Source organism: Schistocerca gregaria, chromosome 8 (genome assembly GCF_023897955.1).
Source record: "Schistocerca gregaria isolate iqSchGreg1 chromosome 8, iqSchGreg1.2, whole genome shotgun sequence".
Taxonomy (NCBI): Eukaryota; Metazoa; Arthropoda; class Insecta; order Orthoptera; family Acrididae; genus Schistocerca; species Schistocerca gregaria.
The window spans coordinates 500,781,940-500,805,169 of NC_064927.1; the positions used below are offsets into that span (position 1 = coordinate 500,781,940).

General features: G+C 39.5%; 1 protein-coding gene across 3 annotated transcripts in view; it reads right to left on the reverse strand.

The window, feature by feature from the left end:
• Nucleotides 1-23,230, reverse strand: part of LOC126285359 (protein strawberry notch) — a 263,199-nt gene that overhangs the window by 62,573 nt on the left and 177,396 nt on the right. For all 3 annotated transcript variants that reach the window (XM_049984680.1, XM_049984681.1, XM_049984682.1), the window contains 2 exons: nt 16,225-16,340; nt 11,259-11,446 (listed from right to left, as the gene is read on the reverse strand). In XM_049984680.1, coding sequence (XP_049840637.1) covers nt 11,259-11,446; nt 16,225-16,340 — 304 coding nt within the window. The remainder of the gene's footprint in view (nt 1-11,258; nt 11,447-16,224; nt 16,341-23,230) is intronic.

Genomic DNA, 23,230 nt, shown 5'->3' on the forward strand with positions numbered 1-23,230 from the left:
ATTCCGCGCTGGCCAGTTGCAGCTGTAGCGGCGCATCGAAAGCTAAGTACTAATTAATTGTTTGTGTATAGTGGTTTATTTAGGAACTTTAGTAGTCTTCAACTGGTGTTTTTTGTGTTTCCTGGTCAAATAATTCCTGAAAAACCTTTTGGGAACCGTTTTCAGCTTCCTTACTGGGTAATTAGACGCTTGATTCTCTTTCTGTATTAGTCTTTTGTTATATTCACATTTGTTGCTTATTAATACTGTTAATAATAGTAGTAGTTACTTCCCTTGTAGAGTAAGTTTGTGATTATTGTAGTCAGTTTTTTAACATCTTCCTACTGTAGTAGCGGAACTTAGAAAAAGTAAAATTTTACCATGAGTGAGAAGTGTGGGCTTTGCCGTAGGTTCGTGAGTAGTGGATTGCGGTGTGAGACTTGGTCGAAGTATTTTCACTGGGGGGAAAGCAGTGGGGAAGCCAGTGGGCATTCTGGTGAGATCCTCTCCTGGAACTGCAGGTTACGTAGCAAGAGTAAGTTAATAGAGGAGCAGGAGCATAAGATCTGTGCCCTTCAGGTGCAGTTGAAAAACGCACAGGAGGTGCTAGATAGGATGAGGAGGGAGAAGAAGGTTGGGGAATGGGAGCTGGCTGTTGGCAAGAGATCTGCTAGGAGAAGAAGATTTTCAGATAGTTTTACTATTGATGTTTACAATAGATATGACCAACTGTCAGAGTCTAGTGGAGAGGAAACTCTAGTAGCTGTAGATGTAGGAAGTATGCAGCAGACCTCAGTAGTTACGGTGGCTAGAACAGTTGCAAAGTCGAAGAGGAAGAAGAAGGTTCTGCTGTTAGGTAGTTCTCATGGCAGAGGTGTAGGCCAGCAGTTGCAGGAAGTGCTGGGGAGTGAGTACCAGGTCACCAGCATTGTGAAGCCTAATGCAGGATTGGCTCAAGTGGCTGTTAACATAGGGGGTTATGTAGGGATTTTACTAAAGAGGATCAGGTAGTGATTGTGGGTGGGGCTGGTAATAGTATTGATAGGGATGGGGAGTATGACATAGATGGTGACCTGGAAAAGATAGCCACTCAGACTGGCATCACGAATGTGCATTTCGTGGAACTGTTTCAGCGTCACGATCGGCCTCATCTTAATACAGCAGTCAGGCATAATAACATGAGATTGGGGGGTGCGCTGATGTCAGAAAGCATGGGTCACATTTCAGTGGTGTGGTGGAGTCTATCAGCAGGACGGGTTTCACTAGACAAGAGCTGCACCTCAACAGGTATGGGAAGGGGAGGTTGGCAAAGCTTATAGGTGACAGCATAGGTGGGGTTGGTGGGATCACTCATGGCAAAATTTCTGCAGTAGTGGGAGTTAGAGCTGCACCTTTTTTAGATTGAAGTCAGCTGATAGGTATTTCTGCTTAAGGGAAGTCTCTCTAACAAAGGAACCACTTTTGACAAAGCTTAGGTATCTGAGTAATGAGGGAATTAGTATATTTCATCAAAATATACAAGGTACTAGAAATAAAGTTAGTGAATTGCTTATAGATGTTGACTCTGAAATTACTGGTATATCTGAACACTTCTTAAATAAGGAGATAATTCAGAGGCTTCCTTTACCAGGATATGGCTGGCAGCTTTTCGAGGACCTCTTTGCGGTGTGGGGGAGTAGCCATTTATGTGAAATACGGCATCCCATTTGAGTCAATTGAAGTTTCAAAGTACTGCACTGAAAAGGTGTTTGAATGTTGTGCAGGTGTGGTTAAATTTAGAGGAGCTAAACTTCTTACTGTTGTTATTTATAGATCCCCAGACTCCGATTTCACAACATTTTTGCTAAAGCTAGAGGAGGTTCTTGGTTCACTTTATAGGAAATACAAAAAGTTAGTTATATGTGGTGACTTCAATATTAATTGTATAAGTGATTGTGCAAGGAAGAGGATGCTGGTAGACCTCCTTAATTCATATAATCTTATGCAAACCGTATTCTCTCCAACGAGAGTGCAAGGGAACAGTAGAACAACCATAGACAACATTTTTGTTCATTCCTCATTACTAGAAAGGCAAGGTGAATGGCCTTTCAGATCATGATGCACAAATTTTAACTCTAAAAGATTTTCGTGCTGCAACACATGTTAAATATAGTTATCAGCTGTTTAGGAAAGCTGATCCAGTTGCTGTAGAGACCTTTGTAAGCCTTATCAAGGAACAAGAGCGGCAAGATGTTTATAGCGCTGATAGAGTAGACGATAAATATAATGCTTTTCTCAAGACTTTTCTCGTGCTCTTTGGAAGTTGCTTTCCGTTAGAACGTTCAAAACAGGGTACTAGCACAAACAGGCAGCCTGGGTAGCTGACTAGAGGGATAAGAATTTCTTGTAGAACAAAGTGGCAATTATATAAAAACGTTAGAAATAGTGAGAATCTAAATGCAGCAGCCCATTACAAACAGTATTGTAAGGTGCTTAAAACTGTTATTAGGAAGGCAAAAAGTATGTGGTATGCAGATAGAATAGCTAAGTCTCAGGATAAAATTAAAACCATATGGTCAGCCGTAAAGGAAGTGGCTGGTTTGTAGAGACAGGTCGAGGATATAGAATCAGTGCGTAGTGGGAATGTCTGTGTTACTGATAAGTCGCATATATGTACAGTATTTAATAATCACTTTCTGAATATAGCAGGTGAACTAAATGGAAACCTAGTCCCAACAAGGAATCATATAGCGCTCTTAGAAAAAAGTGTTCCGAGACTGTTACCTGAAATGCTCCTCCATGATACTGACAAGAGGGAGATTGAGTTAATAATTAAATCACTAAAGACCAAGAACTCTGATGGATATGACGGGGTATCTAGCAGAATACTGAAGTATTGTTCTATGTATGTTAGTCCAGTACTTAGCCATATCTGTAACTTTTCCTTTAGGAGTGGTCGGTTTCCTGACCGATTAAAGTACTCGGTAGTGAAGCCACTTTATAAAAAGGGAGACAGGGATAATATTGACAATTATAGACCTATTTCTATGCCATCGGTGTTTGCTAAAGTTATCGAGAAGGTTGTATATACAAGGTTACTGGAGCACTTAAATTCACATAATTTGCTGTCAAATGTTCAGTTTGGTTTTAGAAATGGTTTAACAACTGAAAATGCTATATTCTCTTTCCTCTGGGAGGTTTTGGACGGATTAAATAAAAGGTTGCGAACGCTAGGTGTTTTCTTTGATTTAACGAAGGCTTTTAACTGTGTTGATCACAAAATATTACTGCAGAAGTTGGACCATTATGAAGTAAGGGGAGTAGCTTGCAATTGGTTCGCCTCTTACTTTAAGAGCAGAAAGCAGAAGGTAATTCTCCGCAATATTGAGAGTGGTAGTGATGTTCAGTCCCAATGGGGCATTGTTAAGTGGGGCGTTCCCCAAGGGTCGGTGCTGGGACCACTGCTGTTTCTTATCTATATAAACGATATGCCTTCTAGTATTACAGGTGATTCAAAAATACTTATGTTTGCTGATGACACCAGTTTGGTAGTGAAGGATCTTGTGTGTAATATTGAAACAGTATCAAATAATGTAGTTCATGAAATAAGTTCGTGGCTTGTGGAAAATAATTTGATGCTAAATCACAGTAAGACTCAGTTTTTACAGTTTCTAACTCACAATTCAACAAGAACTGATATTTCGATCGGACAGAATGGGCATATTATAAGTGAGAAGGAACAGTTCAAGTTCCTAGGCGTTCGGATAGATAGTAAACTGTTGTGGAAAGCCCATGTCCAGGATCTTGTTCAGAAACTAAATGCTGCTTTATTTACCATTGGAACAGTTTCTGAAATAAGTGACACTTCAACACGAAAAGTAGTCTACTTCGCATATTTTCATACGCTTATGTCGTATGGTATAATTTTTTGGGGTAATTCTTCTTATTCAAAAAGGGTATTTTTGGCTCAAAAACGGGCTGTTCGAGCTATATGTGGTGTTAAGTTCGAGAACCTCTTGTCGACCCCTATTCAATAGTCTGGGAATTCTGACATTGCCCTCACAGTATATATTTTCTTTAATGTCGTTTGTTGTTAGCAATATTAGCCTTTTCCCAAGAGTTAGTAACTTTCACTCAGTTAATACTAGGCAAGAATCCAATCTGCATGTGGAATGCACTTCCTTGACTCTTGTGCAGAAAGGAGTGCAGTATTATGCTGCATCCATTTTCAATAAGCTACCACAAGAACTCAAAAATCTTAGCAGTAGCTCAAACTTCTTTAAGTCTAAACTGAAGAGTTTCCTCATGGCTCACTCCTTCTATTCTGTCGAGGAGCTCCTGAAAGAGCTAAAAAATTAAGCAAATTCCAGTGTTACATTGTTGATTTTCATTATTTAAACTTACAACTTGTCACCTGAATATGTTTTTTTTATATTTCATTTTATCTGTTTCTAATATCGTGTTATAATTTCATGTATTGACTCGTTCCATGACCATGGAGACTTCTCCTTAATTTGGTTCCATGGAACAATAAATAAATAAATAAAAATAAATAAAATTAATTAGTAGAGTTATAGTGTTCCAACAACTACAAAATAGATAAAAAGTTCTATGGTGAGTCTCTAGATTTGATAATTTCTGTGACGAAAGGCGAGATTTGACGAAGTTCCCTATTACATTGTCAAAATTCTTTGACATAAATTTTTGAAGTTTGAACTTTGACAATGAAATATAGAGTAATATCGGCCTAAGAGACCTATGTTCTCGTGCACCTGCCTTCCTCTGCCAGAAAGCACCTGACTACCTGTGGTTAGTGGAATGATTTTGATATTGAGTAGTCCCTTATTTCTGCCTCTCCTGTACAGGCCTTAGGCACCTGACTACCTGTGGTTAGTGGAATGAGTTTGATATTGAGTTGTCCCTTATCTCTGCCTCTCCTGTACAGGCCTTTAGACCTACCACTGACAAGAGAGTTTACGTGGTGACAGGTTCCATATTTTGTGGAGAGTAGACACTATTACTATTCATGGAGGGGGGGGGGGGATTGTAGTCTCTCCAGAAACAACCCACCCCAAATAAATTCGTACCCAGAGCAGATTTCAATTTATTTACAGTAGTAAGGGTGATTTCCAGCAGGTCACAAAAAGCAACTACCTCATACCACGCTCAAGAACAGTGTTCGCAGTGGGCCGCGTTGTGGCTAGGGCGATGTCTCATAGTAAACAAATAATGGTGTACTTTGGGATGCTCTGTCAACTTGTCATTTCCATCTTATGCAATATAATCTGAAGACTGACTGCGTCATCACTCTTTTCTGTTGTCTTTAGGTGCAGTACTACACGTACTTGTTCGCCCGGACTCCAACCGGACTGTAAACTATGATCAGCTTTGTGCCGTTATGTATAGCCAACTACGAGTTCAAATCCCGAAGACCACTGTGTCCCTCAAAACTCTTGTTTCTCAGAGCATGCACCGATATTTTACAAAACGCACATTCTCTCAGCGCTTCAAAGCTCTGGTGGCTGTGATGGCCGGTGCGATATCAATAAACTGCGTCCTGAAGCCGGAGCCTCATTTAAACTGAAACCCCTGTCTCTGCTTACTAGATTTTTGGATATCTTTTTATTTTTCTTGTAAATAGTGTCCTTAATTATTCTGTCCCAGAACCTTCATATTTACACCACAATATTAGTCTGATCAAATTTCATTTCATGATGACAAAGCCCAGCAACAGCTCATTTGTTCGTTCATTTTGGTCACGTGTACCACTGATGTTCCTCGCACCTCTCCTCAACTGTTCTAATACTTTGCCACCTGAGACATGTCACATTTGTGCAGACTGCAGTATACATCCAGGTTTCAGAAGCCTGTATCTTTTTCATGTTACAAAGAAGACTATCTTATCTTTGTTGTCAGGACTGAAGTACATAGTAGCAGTCTACTGATTTTTCCAGATACTGGCCCAGTATAAGGTAGATAAGCAATTCTCTTTTTCTCTGTCTGAGTCTCAGCTTGCTTCTTGGGCGTCCTTTATTTTGACCACAACAGCCACTCAATCTGATGGTCCGAATACCCATTCCTTAAGAAGACACGTTGTACACTTCTTAATTCTTCGGCGAGACTCTCCTTGTCTGAAAGCGTTTGAGCTCTATTAGAACAGTTGAGGACAGATGCAAGAAACATCAGTGACATACTTGACTAAAACAAGCAAGTGAATAAGCTGTCACAGAGTGCAACCTCGAATAGAATCGATAATTCTGAAATGAAATACGAGGCAACTAGTAGTGTGGTGCAAACACTGAGTTTCTGAGTCAGCGTAACAGAAGAGCCTTATTTAAAGAAAGATGTTGGAAAGCTTAATAAACAAGGATGGGGGTTTCAATTTAAACAAGGCTCGGTGTTACCACTCAATTTATTAAGATCTTGCAGGCCATCACATCCATCCGAGCAGGAAAATGCAGGCTTCACTGAATATCATTGAGGTCCACGGAACACAAAAGAGCATCAAAGGGTGTAGCACGGGGGTCAGGAGTAAAAATCACAAAAACGGTGCGAATACCACAACTGTTCACAGTTTAATTCGGGGGAAATGTTTACAAACAAAATATGGTGTTAGCCATGGACTGCCCTATACCCACTGCCTTAGCCAACATTTACATTGTGCACTTTGAACAAATATTCTTTAATGCACAGCTGCAGTTTAAGGACAAGATCATAGTCTGTAAGCCAATGGTTGCCAGCCTGGGGAGTGAAATGTAATTTTCTGAGAGGTAAAAACAGAAGGATTTAATAGTGTATTGGTCAGGAAACAAAAATTTTAAAAAAATTATTATTATTTTACACCATGCATCTCTGACAGCACTAATGACACACACAAATCACATATGCTTCAACATCTCATGAAAATGCCTTCTCTGAGTTGTAGATAGTTCCTGCGATAGACTAGAAATTGCTTTGTTCTTCACTTTGGAACAATATGTGAACTAACTTACAGCACAACCGACAGTAACTATGTGATGGCTACTTCTTCACAGTAGAGCCTACACATTATTATTATTATTATTATTATTATCATCAATTAATAACAATGGCAGTGATAATTTCTTTCAGATGAGAAGTAAGCAGTCCAGCAGTCAAGTGATTTACATACAGTAGGCCTAAGTATAGTATAGATATTTTAATTTGGTTGATTTTCAATAGGGGGCACAGGTTATTGGTGAAGCAAGGATAGTTAGAGAGATGAGTGGTGCAGAAGAAGCATCAACAAGTGTCTGCCCTCAATGTGAAGAGTCAAGTTTCTTTTACAAGGAGCATTTGTAGGTAGCACTCGTGAAGCACTAAAAAACCGTTTTGTCAACAAATAAAGGTCATTATAAACAAACAGTAGCGATTGTCTTATTGACTCATTAGTTCATCACCTATAAAAAACTAAATATCATTAATTTTTAGTTATGTTAAAAATTAAAGTGGCCAAAGAAAATTATTTTTCATTCTAAAGTTTAATCAGGTGTTAATGTTAGTGGTGGCTGGAAAGGAGGTAACAGCTAATATCTGGCTGCACTCAGTGGTAATGGTTTCTAAAAAATTGGGAACCACTGCTATAAACAGTGTATTCAAAATGTAATTGTGATTTTTGGTTGCAATAACTATCGGTCGGATGAAACGTGCTCAGGCACTTAACTGCCAAGATCCTTATATTAACCCTTGAGCAGGTGCGCAGTTTTTCACAATACAAGCGGGTGCGCGACACAGCCTGTAAACGTGTAAAGAACAGCTGACTTTATGTTACTGGGGTAAACATGTAAGAACAAAATTACAGTTTAATCTTAGTTTAATTAAATAATAATAAAATAAACTAACATTATATTAGCTAAATCACTGTTTAATTAAACAACAATAAAGTAAACCTTTCATTGTATCACTCTGTTGCTGCACGTAAGTGTTAGCCTACACTAATGACCTCCTCAAAGCATTAACCAGCTCAGTTACATGAAATACCTGTCAACTGCCTATTTGCTAACTAATTAATTTGTAAATGACTGTCTCATTGTTGGATGGTGCAGTTAGTTCAGAATCTGGGTCTTTCTCTTGCACGGATTGTGAATTTTTTCTCACCTAGCTTTCTGTTTATCTTATATTACTTTTGCTTACTTGGCCAATGACTACAAAATGTATTACCATGTTAACTGAAGCAATAATGAAGGAACAGGTACAAGCTCGCAATTATAAAACAACAACGGAACAGTACAAAATAATATTATTTATGACTGTCACAATTTACACACAGGCGCGCTCACTCGAGGGTTAAATCTACCACCGAATTACTGCATATGATAAGCTACCCTATTAGGATTTAAACATCTCCCTAAATGAAGGAAAAAATGGGTTCAATATTTATTGTAAGTGCACCAAGACAGATACTCTGATAATCAATTCTTCTGATCATCCCAGGTCTCAAATATGCTGCCAGCGCAGCAATGCTGCACAGAGTGCGAAGATTCTGTCACACAATAAAGAGGCAAAGAGAGAACTTGATACCATTAGATATTTGGCCCAGGGGAGTTGTTATCCTCAGGATATGGTTAATGATTTAACAGAAGGTTGTCAGAGGGTGTAGTACAAAGGGATTAAAGAATATCACTCATCTTAAATAGGTGGTGAATGTTGATAATAAAATATTTTGCAGAATACCTTATTACAGAGCAATATCGAATAACGTAGGCAGGTGGCCAAAATCTTTAATGTCATACCTACATATTTTATCTCTAAAAACAATGGACAGTGGTTTATACACCACAAAGAATGATTGGTACAACCCTGTGGTAACAAAGATGTTTACAAGATTAAGTGCCGGCAATGTGGTTGCAGATATGCGGGCCAAACTGGCAGAAACTCCTGAGAACAGTGCAGTGAAGTGAAGTGAAGTGAAGTGAATAACCCTAAGTCAGCCCTATCACTTTACATCTTCTTCATCTTTAGTGTTTGTTCCACCTGATGGCACGGTCTGTTGAGCAGATTTGCTGTTTACATTTTGTTCAGTAGTAGGCCATGTATAGACGAATATTTAGAGCCCTCAAGTCATTGTGCAGAGTGTTGGCCCACTGTTGTCTAGGTCATCCCTTGTGTCTCTTTACCATGACTTCCAACATGTATGCTGCCTTTGCAACGGTATTGTCCTCTGCGCACAGCACGCATCCAAACCATCACAGCAGCCTTCTTGCACTTCTTCTGGACCCGTGCAACCCCTGAAATGTTTCCAGATAATGTCGTTCGAAACTTGATCCAAACAAATGATACCACTTGTCCGTTTAAGCACATCAGTCTCCATGAACACCAATCGTCATTCCGACTCTTTTGTAAGCAATTTCAACTTCATTTAATCTTACTTTCAAAATTTAGTGTTTCACAATAAGTAACTACAAACTCAGCACTTTCTGTTTCATTTATTTCTCGTGAACTGTTCTCTTGTGGAGAAGTACGACAACCTTCTGTCACCATGCCAGTGATTATTTGTGTAAGTATTTTTTCTATTAAATATTTCATGGTACCTCTCCCCAACCCCACCCCCCAACTCCTCTCGAACCCCCAGTGTGGTTTGTGAGCCATCACACTATATTCCACCATTTCAGTACTTAGTTTTGGAATAGGTTCTTCCTTCAGAAGGTTCTGTTGAACACTGCACTCCTACTAACCGGCATTGTTTTCTTTCGGTAATGATAGCCTTACTCAGTACAAAATGTCATTAGGCATATGCAATCACGGTCATTTACGTCACAATGCAATTGGTCGATTAGGAAGGGGGAGGTTACAAACGGACAAACAAATATACAAGAAATCAGTGTCCATAAAAGCACATGAAACCACTGCTGACTGTTGAAGAAGAGGAGGAACACTTGTGAACTGGTGGCAGAGTGGCTGAGTGCAACACGAGGGCACAAGCTGGAAATTTTGAAGTAAAACAAGGTCTCCTTTCCATAATTTTATTTTATGCCCCCCCGATGATGAAAATGCGGACAGCCAGATGATGAGAATGTGACTCTCAAAATGCTTACATGTGTGTTAACCATTGTTTTACTGAGAGTTGTTAACTACACGATTATGACAATAAAATACTTAAAGAATGACATCACAAAATACCAAAAACTGCAGTAACCTGTGCCCATTTATCGACAACCACTTTTGGTCGAGAGGCTGTCTTTAAACCACAAAATCATTATATCGTGTTAAAGGAAAATTCCTTGCCATCAAGTACACAATTATTATCTGTTGTAGCATCTGCCACTTATTTCCATGTCCACTGTCTTATATTTTCAGTAGGAAGAACAATGTAGGTTGCAAAAACAGCATAAGCTCGATGACAGTTCGCCATTTGAGTTATCTTCATGAACCGTGGGTAACACATTAGTCATAAGTAGTTGACATTTTGGTGTGCACCTTCGATGAAAGAAAGTAACTGTGCTCTGATCGGGCCACACTTTTAATCTTTATACAAATATTTATATAAAAATTGTAGTAAGATATTGAAAGTGACAAACTTATTTAATTTCAGTGCCTAAGATAAAGAAGTGCAACGAATAAAATTGAGAACCCTGGCCCCAAATACATGACCACACGTGTGCACTCAGCTGGCCAGTTTTCACGTAGTATGCATACAAATGGTCACATGTTGACGGCCACTACAATTTACAAACCAATATTTGTATAAAGATTGAAAGTGTGGCCCTGTCTAAGCAAAGCCGCATGCCTTCATCAAAGATGCACACCCAAATTTCAAATACTTACAACTAATGCATTACCTGCTGTTCCTATACAAATTCTGAAGATTCCTCAAAAAGGCGAAATGTGTTTTTGCCACCATGACTGTTTTTCCTATTGAAAATATATCACAGCTGCTCCACCATGGCCATGGAATGGGAGGATTTACACCATCTTATAAATTTTTTTAAATATATATTGGTCACCAAGTGCACAAACTGACACTCTCTTGTATTATTACACACACTGTCATATCAAAGGCATATTGTAAACTGGTGACTGTATGAGCTGATTAGTGACTGACACATAAAACAACATATAAGGCACTGGACACAAGTATAAGTGGTGGATGCTGCAGCTGATAATAAGTATATGCTTGACTGCCTTTAACCCCACATAAACAGACACACATTACACAGTAGCTTTTGTTCTTTACGAAATACACTATAACTTGTGCAGCCATGTTTACAGACAATGTTTTACACAAGAAAAACAGTAATGCCCAAGAGATCTCAAACAGAAAAGAAATAAATGGGAGCCATTACCTGGTGTGACAAATAAAACCCCTCATGAGACCCCTCCAGTTCTCCCCATTTTTCCATTGCCTCTTCCCAGCTCATTCCTCGTTCTACGTGGACTATGTGTAATTCTGTCACAGCTGAACCTGTGGCGTGCTTTCTTAGGAATGTGTAAAGCTTTACTCGCTTTACCTCTTCACCTGTTGTGCCTAAATCTAGAATAGGAAGAAATATACACAAACATTAGTCACTTAGGCCTCATAAACACTATTTTAAATCTATGATTGACATAACGTAAGCCTTAAATCACTGCCAATGAAACTATATACTACCATTACACAGTAGTGCGTTCACCTAATATCTTATGTGTGGATTAACTGTATTTAAGTTACTCTGCCGTATCTGACATGAGCGATTCAATCGAGGTTGGAAAGGCACAAACTGAAGGCAGATTTTCTCTTGTAAGACGCTTACATTTTCATCCAAATCCAACAACATTATGTTCTCCACACTTTACAAGGAACAACCTATCCTGCTATGTTTTCTACTTAAAAAATATATTTGAATATAATAGAGAGAAACATTCCACATAGGAAAAATATATCTAAAAACAAGGACGATTTAACTTACCAAACGAATGCATTGGTATGTTGATAGATACACAAACAAACACAAACACACACACACAAAATTCAAGCCTTCGCAACCAACGCCTACTTCATCAGGAAAGAGGGAAGGAGAGGGAAATACAAAAGGATGTGGGTTTCAAGGAAGAGAGTAAGGAGTCATTCCAATCCCGGGAGTGGAAAGACTTACATATGTCTGCTTGTGTCTGTATATGTACGGATGAATATGTGTGTGCGCGCGAGTGTATACCGGTCCTTTTTTCCCCCTAAGGTAAATCTTTCCGCTCCCGGGATTGGAATGACTCCTTACCCTCTTCCTTAAAACCCACATCCTTTCGTATTTACCTCTCGTTCCCTCTTTCCTGATGAAGCAACCGTTGGTTGCGAAAGCTTGAATTGTGTGTGTGTGTGTGTGTGTGTGTGTGTGTGTGTGTGTGTGTGTCAACGTACCAACGCTTTCGTTTGGTAAGTTATATAAACATAAACACACACACACACACACATACACACGCACACGCACACACACACATTTTTACAGAGTATGTATAACACGCATGTGTACATGTATACCTTCAATAAAAGAATTTGTAAATTTAATATTTATACAAGATCTTATTTAAACTTAAAGCTCAGTTGTTTACATTTATGGGCCTGATTATAATACTGCAATTAGTTTTACTGAATGTATTGGTAACTAAAATTTCAACTAATTAATGTTCCGATATCACATAAGTGAGAAACGTTAATGAGCTAATCGACGTAGGCATTCACAACTTTTTGAGAATATATTTGGAATTATGAAAAGGTAATGAACTTCCAAAATATCTGGCATCAAAGTTGAGACTCTCCAAATTTCAATCGCCTACTTTGTTTCAATGTTGTCTTTGACAATGTACTTTTCTTACTGTAATGGTTTCTGGATGAGACATTCAGTCAGTTATTAAGATTCTGATTAATTTAGAATCATTAAAGATTTATTTCTAGATGGATGCCACACTCATATATAGAGGATTCAAAAAACTGTATAACAATAATGTTCCTTGTTCTGCTCTGAATTGCTAACCTGAATCATATTTTATAAACCAAACAACTGTAAAGTCTTAAGAGTCCCTGCAGAACAGTAAACTCCAAATTTCAAAGCATTATGTAGTTTCAAAATTCACATGTTCTTAGGCCTGTCTTTAAATTGTTGTTGTTGTTGTTGTTGTCTTCAGTCCTGAGACTGGTTTGATGCAACTCTCCATGCTACTCTAACCTGTGCAAGCTTCTTCATCTCCCAGTACCTACTGCAACCTACATCCTTCTGAATCTGCTTAGTGTATTCGTCTCTTCATCTCCCTCTACAATTTTTACCCTCCCCGCTGCCCTCCAATGCTAAATTTGTGATCCCTTGATGCACTCATCCCATTCTCAAAATCAAAGTCCACGACCAGTCAACCTACTGTGAACATCCCTCTGCCAGATTGCATTAAGAGTCTGCGACCTGCCGGTATACACATAATATCCCAATATTGATTGTGTCAGGTAGGCGGGGTCACACTGGGGGTCTGCATCCGACTAGTATACATTTCAAACAGTGTGAATGTCAGCAGATTGTTAATGTAAAGCTCACTTTTCTGTGTCGTTTAAAGTGGCACTTTGTGCCACAACATAATACGCACAATAAGCACTTTTAAAAAACAATGAGACTGGTTATACCATTTCCTTTGAACATTAGTGTGAAACCTCACCCTGATGTTTTCTCTGTTCTACTGTACCAATAACAATATTTATGAGACAGTTTTATGAATTATGTAACTATCACAACTATTTCAAGAGCACTGTTTTGACCACATTTCTGATAATATACTTTTGATCTGTCGTGTGATGTTAAGCCAATTCTATGATGTTATTTATTAGTTGGGTGGTTCTCTTTTTTGATGGGATAATAATGGAGGAGCTGCACTTTCATTTACCTGTGTACATGGCAAACTGTGAAAATATATATCGTGTATACGTGGTTCCTGTTCTCTCGGAGATATCCGAAACCACAAACACCATTCTGATCCTGCAGCCCCTATGAATCAAGACACAAATCAATTAAAGACATTAGCTGCTAGTGGGCACTTATTTATATCAATGGGACAAGTTGAAAATCTGTGCCAGACAGGGATTCGAACCTGAGCCTCCTGCTTACTAGGCAGATCCGATGACCACTGCACCATCGGAACACAGTGGTCACCACAACCACACGGAGTACCCCACCACCCCTCCCGTCAGACCCAAATTCTCGAATTATATCACACACTACTGATATAGTGCCCCTGCTCATTAGCCTCATTATTCGTGACGTCTCGTTGATTCCCGTAAAAGTTCGAGATTGATATGCATATACACTGAAGGTATCATTGGCAGTGTTCACCTTAATCATACAATGAGGTGATGAAAGTCATGGGACAGTGACATGCTCATACATAAATGGCAATTGCATTATGCACACAGGGTGTAGAAGGGCAGCACGTTGCCGGTACTGTCATTTGTACTCAAGTGATTCGTGTGAAAAGGTTTCCAACACGATTATAGTGGCACGATGGACATTAGCAGAATCTTAACACAGAATGGTAGTTGGAGCTAGACACATGGGACACTGCATTTACCAAGAACAGCAAATTTCACGCGTTACCTCTCACCACAGACAATGCAGTGGCCAAGGGCTTTCACTTAACAACAAAAACACCAGCTTCTGCATAGTTGCCAGTGCTGACACACAAGCAACACTGCACGAAATAACCACAAAACTCAATGTGGGACGTAATATGAACGTATCTATTTGAATAACGTGGTGAAATTTGGTGTTAATGGGCTACAGCAGCAGACGACTTTTTGGAAACAAGAAGTCCACAAATAGCTGCAAATGATCTCCAAGTCGTCAAATGTAAACATTTCCAGTCGATGATCCGTTCAGTTGGTCTGGAGGTCCCAGTCCTTTGCTAACAGCATGACATCACCTGCAGTGCCTGCCCTGGACTTGTGACTGTATCTGTTGACCCTACACGACTGGAAAACCGTCATCCGGTCAGACGAGTCGCGATTCCAGTTGGTAAGAGCTGGCAGTAGGGTTTGATTGTGGCACATATCCCATGAAGAAACAGACCAAGGTTGTCACTAACACACTGTGCAAGTTGGCAGTGGCTCCATAATGGTGTGGGTTGGTTTACGTGGAATTGACTGGGACCTCCAGACCAACTGAACTGATCATCGACTGGAAAGGTTTACATTTGACGACTTGGAGATCATTTGGAGCCATTTGTGGACTTCTTGTTCCCAAAAAATGACTGACAGAATTTTTATGTATGACAATGCACCACATCACCAGCCCACAATTGCTCGCGACTAGGTTTAAGAACATTCTGGACAATTTAAGTGAACAATCTGACTGCACAGATCGCCTGACCCTAATCAAACATCTACAGGGTCCGTTCGTGCATGATATCCTGCACCAGCAACACTTTCGCAATAATGGATGGCTACAGAGCGACCGGCTCAATATTTCTTCAGGGGACTTCTCACGTGTTGTCAAGTCCACTGCATATCGAGGTCCAATGTGATATTAAAAGGTATCCCATGACTTTTGTCACCTCAGTGCATATATGATTGTTCACCATCAGTATTCTTTATTTATGTTTTCCACTGTATCAAAATCTTATTTTGTTACAATCCTGTGTAATATTTTCTTTTATTTTTTGCTCCTAAATGCATTTGTCACATTGTGTCTTTGTGAGGTTTATGACAGAAGATAAGCTGCATGCCCAACAAACCATCTCTGTTGCTTCATTTCACGTTACTGAAATAGCTATATAGCAGATGTATATAGTAATGTGAAAGTCTACGTTTATTGTGGACAGTGAAGTGTGAGCTGCAGACAGAGATTCTGTCAGCTGGTGTATTGTGCTGCACACTGCGCGTTACGCACCTTGTTATGAGCAGATTGCCCTAGTTAATCTGGTAATTTAATGATAAAGAGTGCAGTTATTTTATGTCTTTGCACAAACAACATTTTCAAAATAAGTTCTGTGAACACAGATTTTAATCAAATTGCCATAAAGTACCATTCACTTCCATCTGTACTCATATGCATAGGAATCACTTAAAAACTTTCATCACAATTTTCCTGCTCAACTATTAGCCCACCACAATACTAAAACACTACATAATGGCCTTAAACTTGGAGAAACTCTTATTTCATCATGTTGTGGTAAATATGAAATTTGAAACAAGTCTTCCAACATTTATATTGGAGCTGGATAATAACTCCCTTAAGAGCAAGCTGCAATTATTTTTAACTTGCCTATTAATAACAGTAATATTAGAAGACTATATGCACTTACCCAATATGCCCATGTCAAATCGGCCAGACTTCTTAGCTTGTGTTACTATGGCATTAAGGGTGTCAGTGAAATACTTAAATAACCTATTCTGCAGGTCGACAGGCATTCCCAGGATTCTGTAATTGGAGGACACAATGTTAGTAAGGAGTAACTCAAAGATTTACCAGAACAACTTCAATAAATACGAAAATAAGCTGACATTTTCAGACTGGCAGAATACCTTATGTACCTTCTCAAAGCTCTGTTTCCAAAGGAAGGATTACAGATAAGAGGATACTAGTAGCAAAGGATATTTTTTTTATTTTCTTTGTTGTAGTTGTGCCGTCGAAGGAACTGGCAACTTAAATCTGGAAAGAAAGTCCCCAAAGAAACAATAACAGCCTTACCATTACGTAAATATACCAAAACTGATTTCAAATGTTGTTCCTGTCTTATCATCACCTCTGAGACACCAGAGAAATACGTCATTTTGCTTCATTTGAAAGTATTCTTTTTCAATACTGCACATTTGAAAAGGATGTGCAAAACAATATTCACACTGCCCATGCATCCTTTGTACACCTCTTCATATGGGATTTCCTCAACAAAGATAGCAGAAGCTTCAGTCAATTACGAAGATGAAATGGGAGGATAACGTAACTGATACTAACAGTTCTCATGGAGTCATAGTGGATGAACAGTAAAGAAGCCATCATCACGAGTCTCGAGGACAACCAGACTGGTCACATCTAACAAGAGTCACGAGAAATGTCCTCATCAAATTTTGTACAATTCGCTCAGTACTGCCCTCTAAAACGCTAACAGTACCAAGATTTTGCCCCACACGAACTGGAGTGTTACACCATTGTGAGTTTGCACTACACATACGATCCTCATGTGACTGCATGTGTGTCAACTTTATCTTACGAATAATTTGTGGTTGCTATTCCTGAAGTTAATTACTTGAGTGGACCTGCTATGCTTGTGCCAATATACTGTACCATGTGAGTTGTTCTCTTTTTACAGATGGGGTGGATGTTGGAAAACAGCCTTGATCTATTTAAGCTGCTGAATTACATCATCGGGTTTGCAATAAATCTTCTGTATTACAACAGCAATGTTTCCACTGTACATTTACTTTTACAATGTTGGGTGATGCAGATCGCTCAGTTTGTAGCTCACAACAGACGATGACACAAATGTGTAACGTTTCGATATAAAAGACTGAAATGACAGTTCTCATCACTAGTCTTCAGTGGAAGATTGTTTACATCCTCGCCAATGGCCCTACTATCCACAACTTCCGAGGCACCCCTAGTCACAATGCCAAAGCAAAAGCGGGCCTACCTGGCAGCTGGAGACCTACGTTCACTGTGTTGCCTTGCCATTATGACTTCCTTTTGCATCTGTCTGCACATACATCAAATGAGAGTACGCACGGTGGGATGATCCACACTTATAAATTACTTAAACTACAATTTTAGTTTCCACAAACGCCTTTTTTCTGCCTAAGAGAATGGAAGTGAAGCATGAACTCCATAGAGCGCAAAGTTACACCACAGATCCCTCCACAGAGACAAAAGATGATGTCGCGTAAGCAAACAAACTTAATTAATTGCAACATCGCATAAGATTAAAAAATATTATTCTTTAAATAACAGGTGTTTGCTTAATTTCAGTTATAATTTTTTTCAACACTTATCATTCTTTTGTTCACTACATTCTACAATATCATAAATGATTTTTCCATTTTGCGTTTTATTGTTCCCTTTGTATGAGATTTTAATGTACACTGCTTCCTTTTCATAAGAAAGAGTACGAGAAATAATTGAACTGTTCGGTCAGATTGTATTGTGGTTATTAAACTGTAACTGCATTTCTGTTTAGCTCTTAAAATATTGATCACAAGAGTGTAAGTTACTCCAATTTATTAAAAGAATATTTAGGGTTATTTTTACCATATGGAGTTCTGGTCTCGCTCAATTTTGAATCTCAGATCTGTGTAAGTGAAAATGTCATTGCAAAGAATCATCAGTACCAAGGTAAGTCTATTAGCCTTTAACTATTTTGAAGAACGTTCAAATGGTGTGAATAACATGCACTGTACAGCTCCCTCCTCTTTAACAGTTTCACACCTTGTTCTAGGGGCATATACTGTGCAAATACCTTTCTACCTTTTCGATTTGAGTGTCCCCCTATTCACCCTCTACAGGACATTCCTTTCTGTGGATTCACCCAACCCAGGTATATGCCATTCCTTCCACAGATCGGCCAACCATTTAGCTCTATCATACCCACACAACATCAGGTACACCTCATCTTCAATTTACAACAGCATATATAACCTGTGACCCTTATCTTAACTCTGTGCAATCACAAAGTTTCCCGTAACATACTGACTCTACCCTGTTATCCCACATGTTTCCCCGACTTCTCCCCCCCCCCCCCCCCCCCCCCAACTATGCTTCTTGCACTGCTATAAATTACTTATGTGTAAATATATAATAAAAATAAAAAGGCATTCCTTCATAGGTTCATTACATTATTCATAACCTAACATACCTAACAACATACCTGTAAATAAAATAGAAAGAAACTTCCACATGGGAAAAATATATTAAAAACAAAGATTCCAAGACTTACCAAGCGGGAAAGTGCCGGCAGACAGGCACATGAACAAAACACACACACAGAATTACGAGCTTTCGCAACTGGCAGTTGCTTCGTCAGGAAAGAGGGAAGGAGAGGGAAAAATGAAAGGATGTGGGTTTTAAGGGAGAGGGTAAGGAGTCATTCCAATCCCGGGAGCGGAAAGACTTCCCTTAGGGGAAAAAAAGGACAGGTGTACACTCGCGCGCACACACACACACACACACACACACACACACACACACACACATATCCATCCGCACATACACTTTTGTGTATGTGCGGATGGATATGTGTGTGTGTGTGTGTGTGTGTGTGTGTGTGTGTGTGTGTGTGTGTGCGCGCGCGAGTGTACACCTGTCCTTTTTTTCCCCTAAGGGAAGTCTTTCCGCTCCCAGGATTGGAATGACTCCTTACCCTCTCCCTTAAAACCCACATCCTTTCATTTTTCCCTCTCCTTCCCTCTTTCCTGATGAAGCAACTGCCAGTTGCGAAAGCTCGTAATTCTGTGTGTGTGTTTGTGTGTTTTGTTCATGTGCCTGTCTGCCGGCGCTTTCCCACTTGGTAAGTCTTGGAATCTTTGTTTTTAACAACATACCTGTATGCTTCTAAAGTTGGTCTTCACTTTTTTGTTAATTAACATTTTCATTTCTTTCGGTCAATAGTTGCAACAAACATTAAAATATACCCTCATAAATTCTGTTGTGAATGTACAAAAGGGCGTTCAAAAGATTTTGTACAGTTGTCGCAGGGTGGAGAATGAAATTTTTTGTGAACATACCTGGAACATTTAGCTAGAAGTTGGTGTATAAAAGTATTTTCTTTTATTTACAGATGAGCCATAATGGACCTTGAAGTAGATGTCAGGTTGTTATTTGGGGGGGGGGGGGGGCAGTGGATCGTAGTAGTATCCACAGTGGTTGCAGAGGTTTAAAGAAGGTGATTTCTCTTTACTGGACAATCCATGATGCGGTAGACTGATGGCAGTGAGTGATGTGAATAAGGAGACCATTGGTAAAATAATCCAAAATGACAGATGTGTGGCAACATCACAGCTTGCTGAAATGACTCGTTTGTCATTGGGTAGTGTGGTATCACTGGTACAATCACTAGGGTACAGAAAAATCTGTGCACATTGAGTGCCTAGATTACTGACAAGAGAAATAAAAACTATGAGAAAGAATGTGTGTGAGGGTCTCATGAAGACCTTTACTGAAGAGTGAAAACAGTGTTTTGAGGGTGTCATTACCCAGGATGAAACATGGTTGTTTTCGTCCGAAACTGAGAGCAAAACCCAATCCACGGAATGGAATCATCCAGGTTCCCTTCAGAAGAAGAAACCAAGACTTTCACGAACAGCACATCGAAAGGTGATGACCTTCTTCTGGGCTCAGTGTGGTGTCATTTTCATTGACTTTTGGAACCTGGCTCCACAATTAACTCGGACCATTATTGTTTGTCAATGGACAAGCTGTGACCTACCATCAAGACCCACTGACCACAGCTTCAGGCTCAGCTCATCAGATTACACCATGACAATGCCAAACCCCATTCAGCACTTATGACACAGAAGAAAATCAGGAAAATGGGTTGGAAAATTGTTCCTCATCCTCCCTACAGTCCAGACTTGGCTCCGCCTGATTTTTACCTCCTTGGTTGTTTGAAGGCTCACCTTCGCGGTAAAACATTTGATAGTGAGAAAGTTCAGCTGGCTGGAGTGGCCGAGCGGTTCTAGGCGCTACAGTCTGGAACCATGCGACCGCTACGGTTGCAGGTTTGAATCCTGCCTCGGACATGGATGTGTGTTATGGCCTTAGGTTAGTTAGGTTTAAGTAGGTCTAAGTTCTAGGGGACTGGTGACCTCAGAAGTTAAGTCCCATAGTGCTTAAAGCCATTTGAACCATTTGAGAAAGTCCATATTTCCTGTGTCAAGGGATGATGTAAAAGTCAATCCCCATAATTTTACCAAAGTGATTTCACATCATGGAAAGAACGTTTGGCCAGATGTGTCACAGCTGATGGAGGCTACAATGAATAGGCTCAATGTATAGCTAAATGTTCCAAGTATGCTCAAAAACATTTCATTCTCCTGCTGCAAAAAAATAAAAAAATTAGAGAGAAGACTGTGCAAAACTTTTTGAATGCCCTTTAAACTTAATTTTCCATTTCTTTTGGGCAATAGTTGCGATATTAACAGTCAGCTATGTGATTTTTGTTGAGAATACTTCTATATTTGCTCTTAATCTCTATTTAATCATTCCAGTTCTTCTAAAACAAGACATAGCAACTTAATTACTTCGAATTTCCATTTATTCCTAACATTTATAAACTGATACATCAGCTTAATAGATTGATGAGCCATTTCCCAACGCATCGAAGGTCTGTCATACAAAAGTTCTAGGCATTCATGTTCAGGCGATCTGAATTTGGAAAAGAGAGAGAGAGAGAGAGAGAGAGAGAGAGAGAGAGAGAGAGAGAGAGAGAGAGAGAGACTGAATTCACTAGCATATGCTGTAGGTTCCTCACTCAGGATACAAGCTGCTCATCAGTGCTGATAATGTACCATTGTAGTATACAGTCGCTACTTATGGACGGAATGGTTTTTTGGGGGCATTCCCCAAATTCTACAAAAACATTTAAAATACAGCAAAAGATTATCAGGGTGATAAAAAGCATGGATTCCTGTCGACCCCTTTCTGAAACTCTCAAAATATTGCCACTGCCTTGCTTATATATATATATACGAAATACAAATTTTTCACAAAAGGGAGCACCTTAAAAAAGGAAAATCTCATCAGATACAACTATAATATGCACACACATGAAACTAGGCAAAAGATGAACCTACACTTGAACACAGTAGGAACATCATAATAAGTCAACCTAATTTACCAAATTTTACTAATTGTCAATTCATAATATAGTTTACACTGTGCTTATCATCTCATTTCACTTAATAACTGCTATTATGAAATGTACAAGCAATGTAGTCCACCAACCTACATTAATGTGCATTTGGATTCTGTCAACAATGCAGTCAAAATGACTACTGTATTGTAAATTAACTAGGTTTACCACTGTCCTATATCACATGTCTCTCCCACATGCCTTTAATCGTAGCACTGTCGGTGTGGGCAGGAGAGTTTGCGTGCTCCAGGGAAGCTAGAGCTATTCCAGCGGTAGCGCAGCTACTGGCAGGTCTAACCTAGCCGGACAGGTATTAGCAGAAGAGCCAGACGAAGTGTACCTCACAATGATCCATCTTATATCCTACATATTCCCTACCCTACCCTTTCCTCAGTTACCATGCATTTCCTCATCTAATTATCTTACATACCACTGCCTTGAGGTTAGTCTTGGGAGGGATAGAGGCTAAGGGAGAAAACCCTGAAAGAAAATCTGGAGTGGGGCCCCAAAAGTGGTTGGAAGGTGTATTATGTACCCTCCCAGTAGCTCCTGCAACTGAAGTGATACCAGACGTCATAAGATGAGTCAAGACTTCACGGTGTAGGATTCGCAGATAAAAACACCCTCCTGAACAATACTGTGCCACCATCTGGTGGAACAGAGCGGATTTTTACTTTACAAGTACGCTCTTCGAGTGGAACCATCAACATCTTTCATGTGTACGCTCCCACCTTATCATCCAGCACACAAGAGAAGGATCTGTATTATGATTTACTCAGCAACAGAATAGTCAAAGTACCTGACTCAAAGTCACTATATATTCTAGGAGACTTTAATTCTCGAGCTGGGTTAGATAATGACATGTGGCTGACTTGCCTGGGTCATCATGGTGTGGGAAAAATAAATGATAATGGGCAGCGACTGCTAGAAGTGTGCTGCTTTCATGGTCTGTGTATCGTAAACACACATTTCGAACATAAAGATCGACGCAAGGTGACCTGGAGACATCCCCACTCTCACCACTGGCACTAACTTGATTTTGTCATAGTTAAACGTAAAGATCTAAAAAATGTTCTATTGACACAAAGCTATCACAGCTGACCGCAACATTGACCATGCTTTGGTGGGGAGCAGACTGAGGCTCACCCCTAAGAAATATCAACACTAAGAAATATCAACACTAAGAAATATCAACACTAAGAAATATCAACACGCTAAACAAACGTCAACTGCGAATCAATACATATAATGTTCATAGCTCGCAATGGAAACAAGAATTTTCCAGTAGTTTTGAAAGTGCTTTATCAAGAAACGCACAAACAGAAATGCATTTTGATAACAAATGGGCACAACTTTCTGACACCATCTACATCTTGGCAGTATTGGCCTATGGAATGAAAGAGAACAGAAACAAGGACAGGTATGAGCAAAATTTGGAGGAGATGGAACCAGTCACTGAGGCAAAACGGAA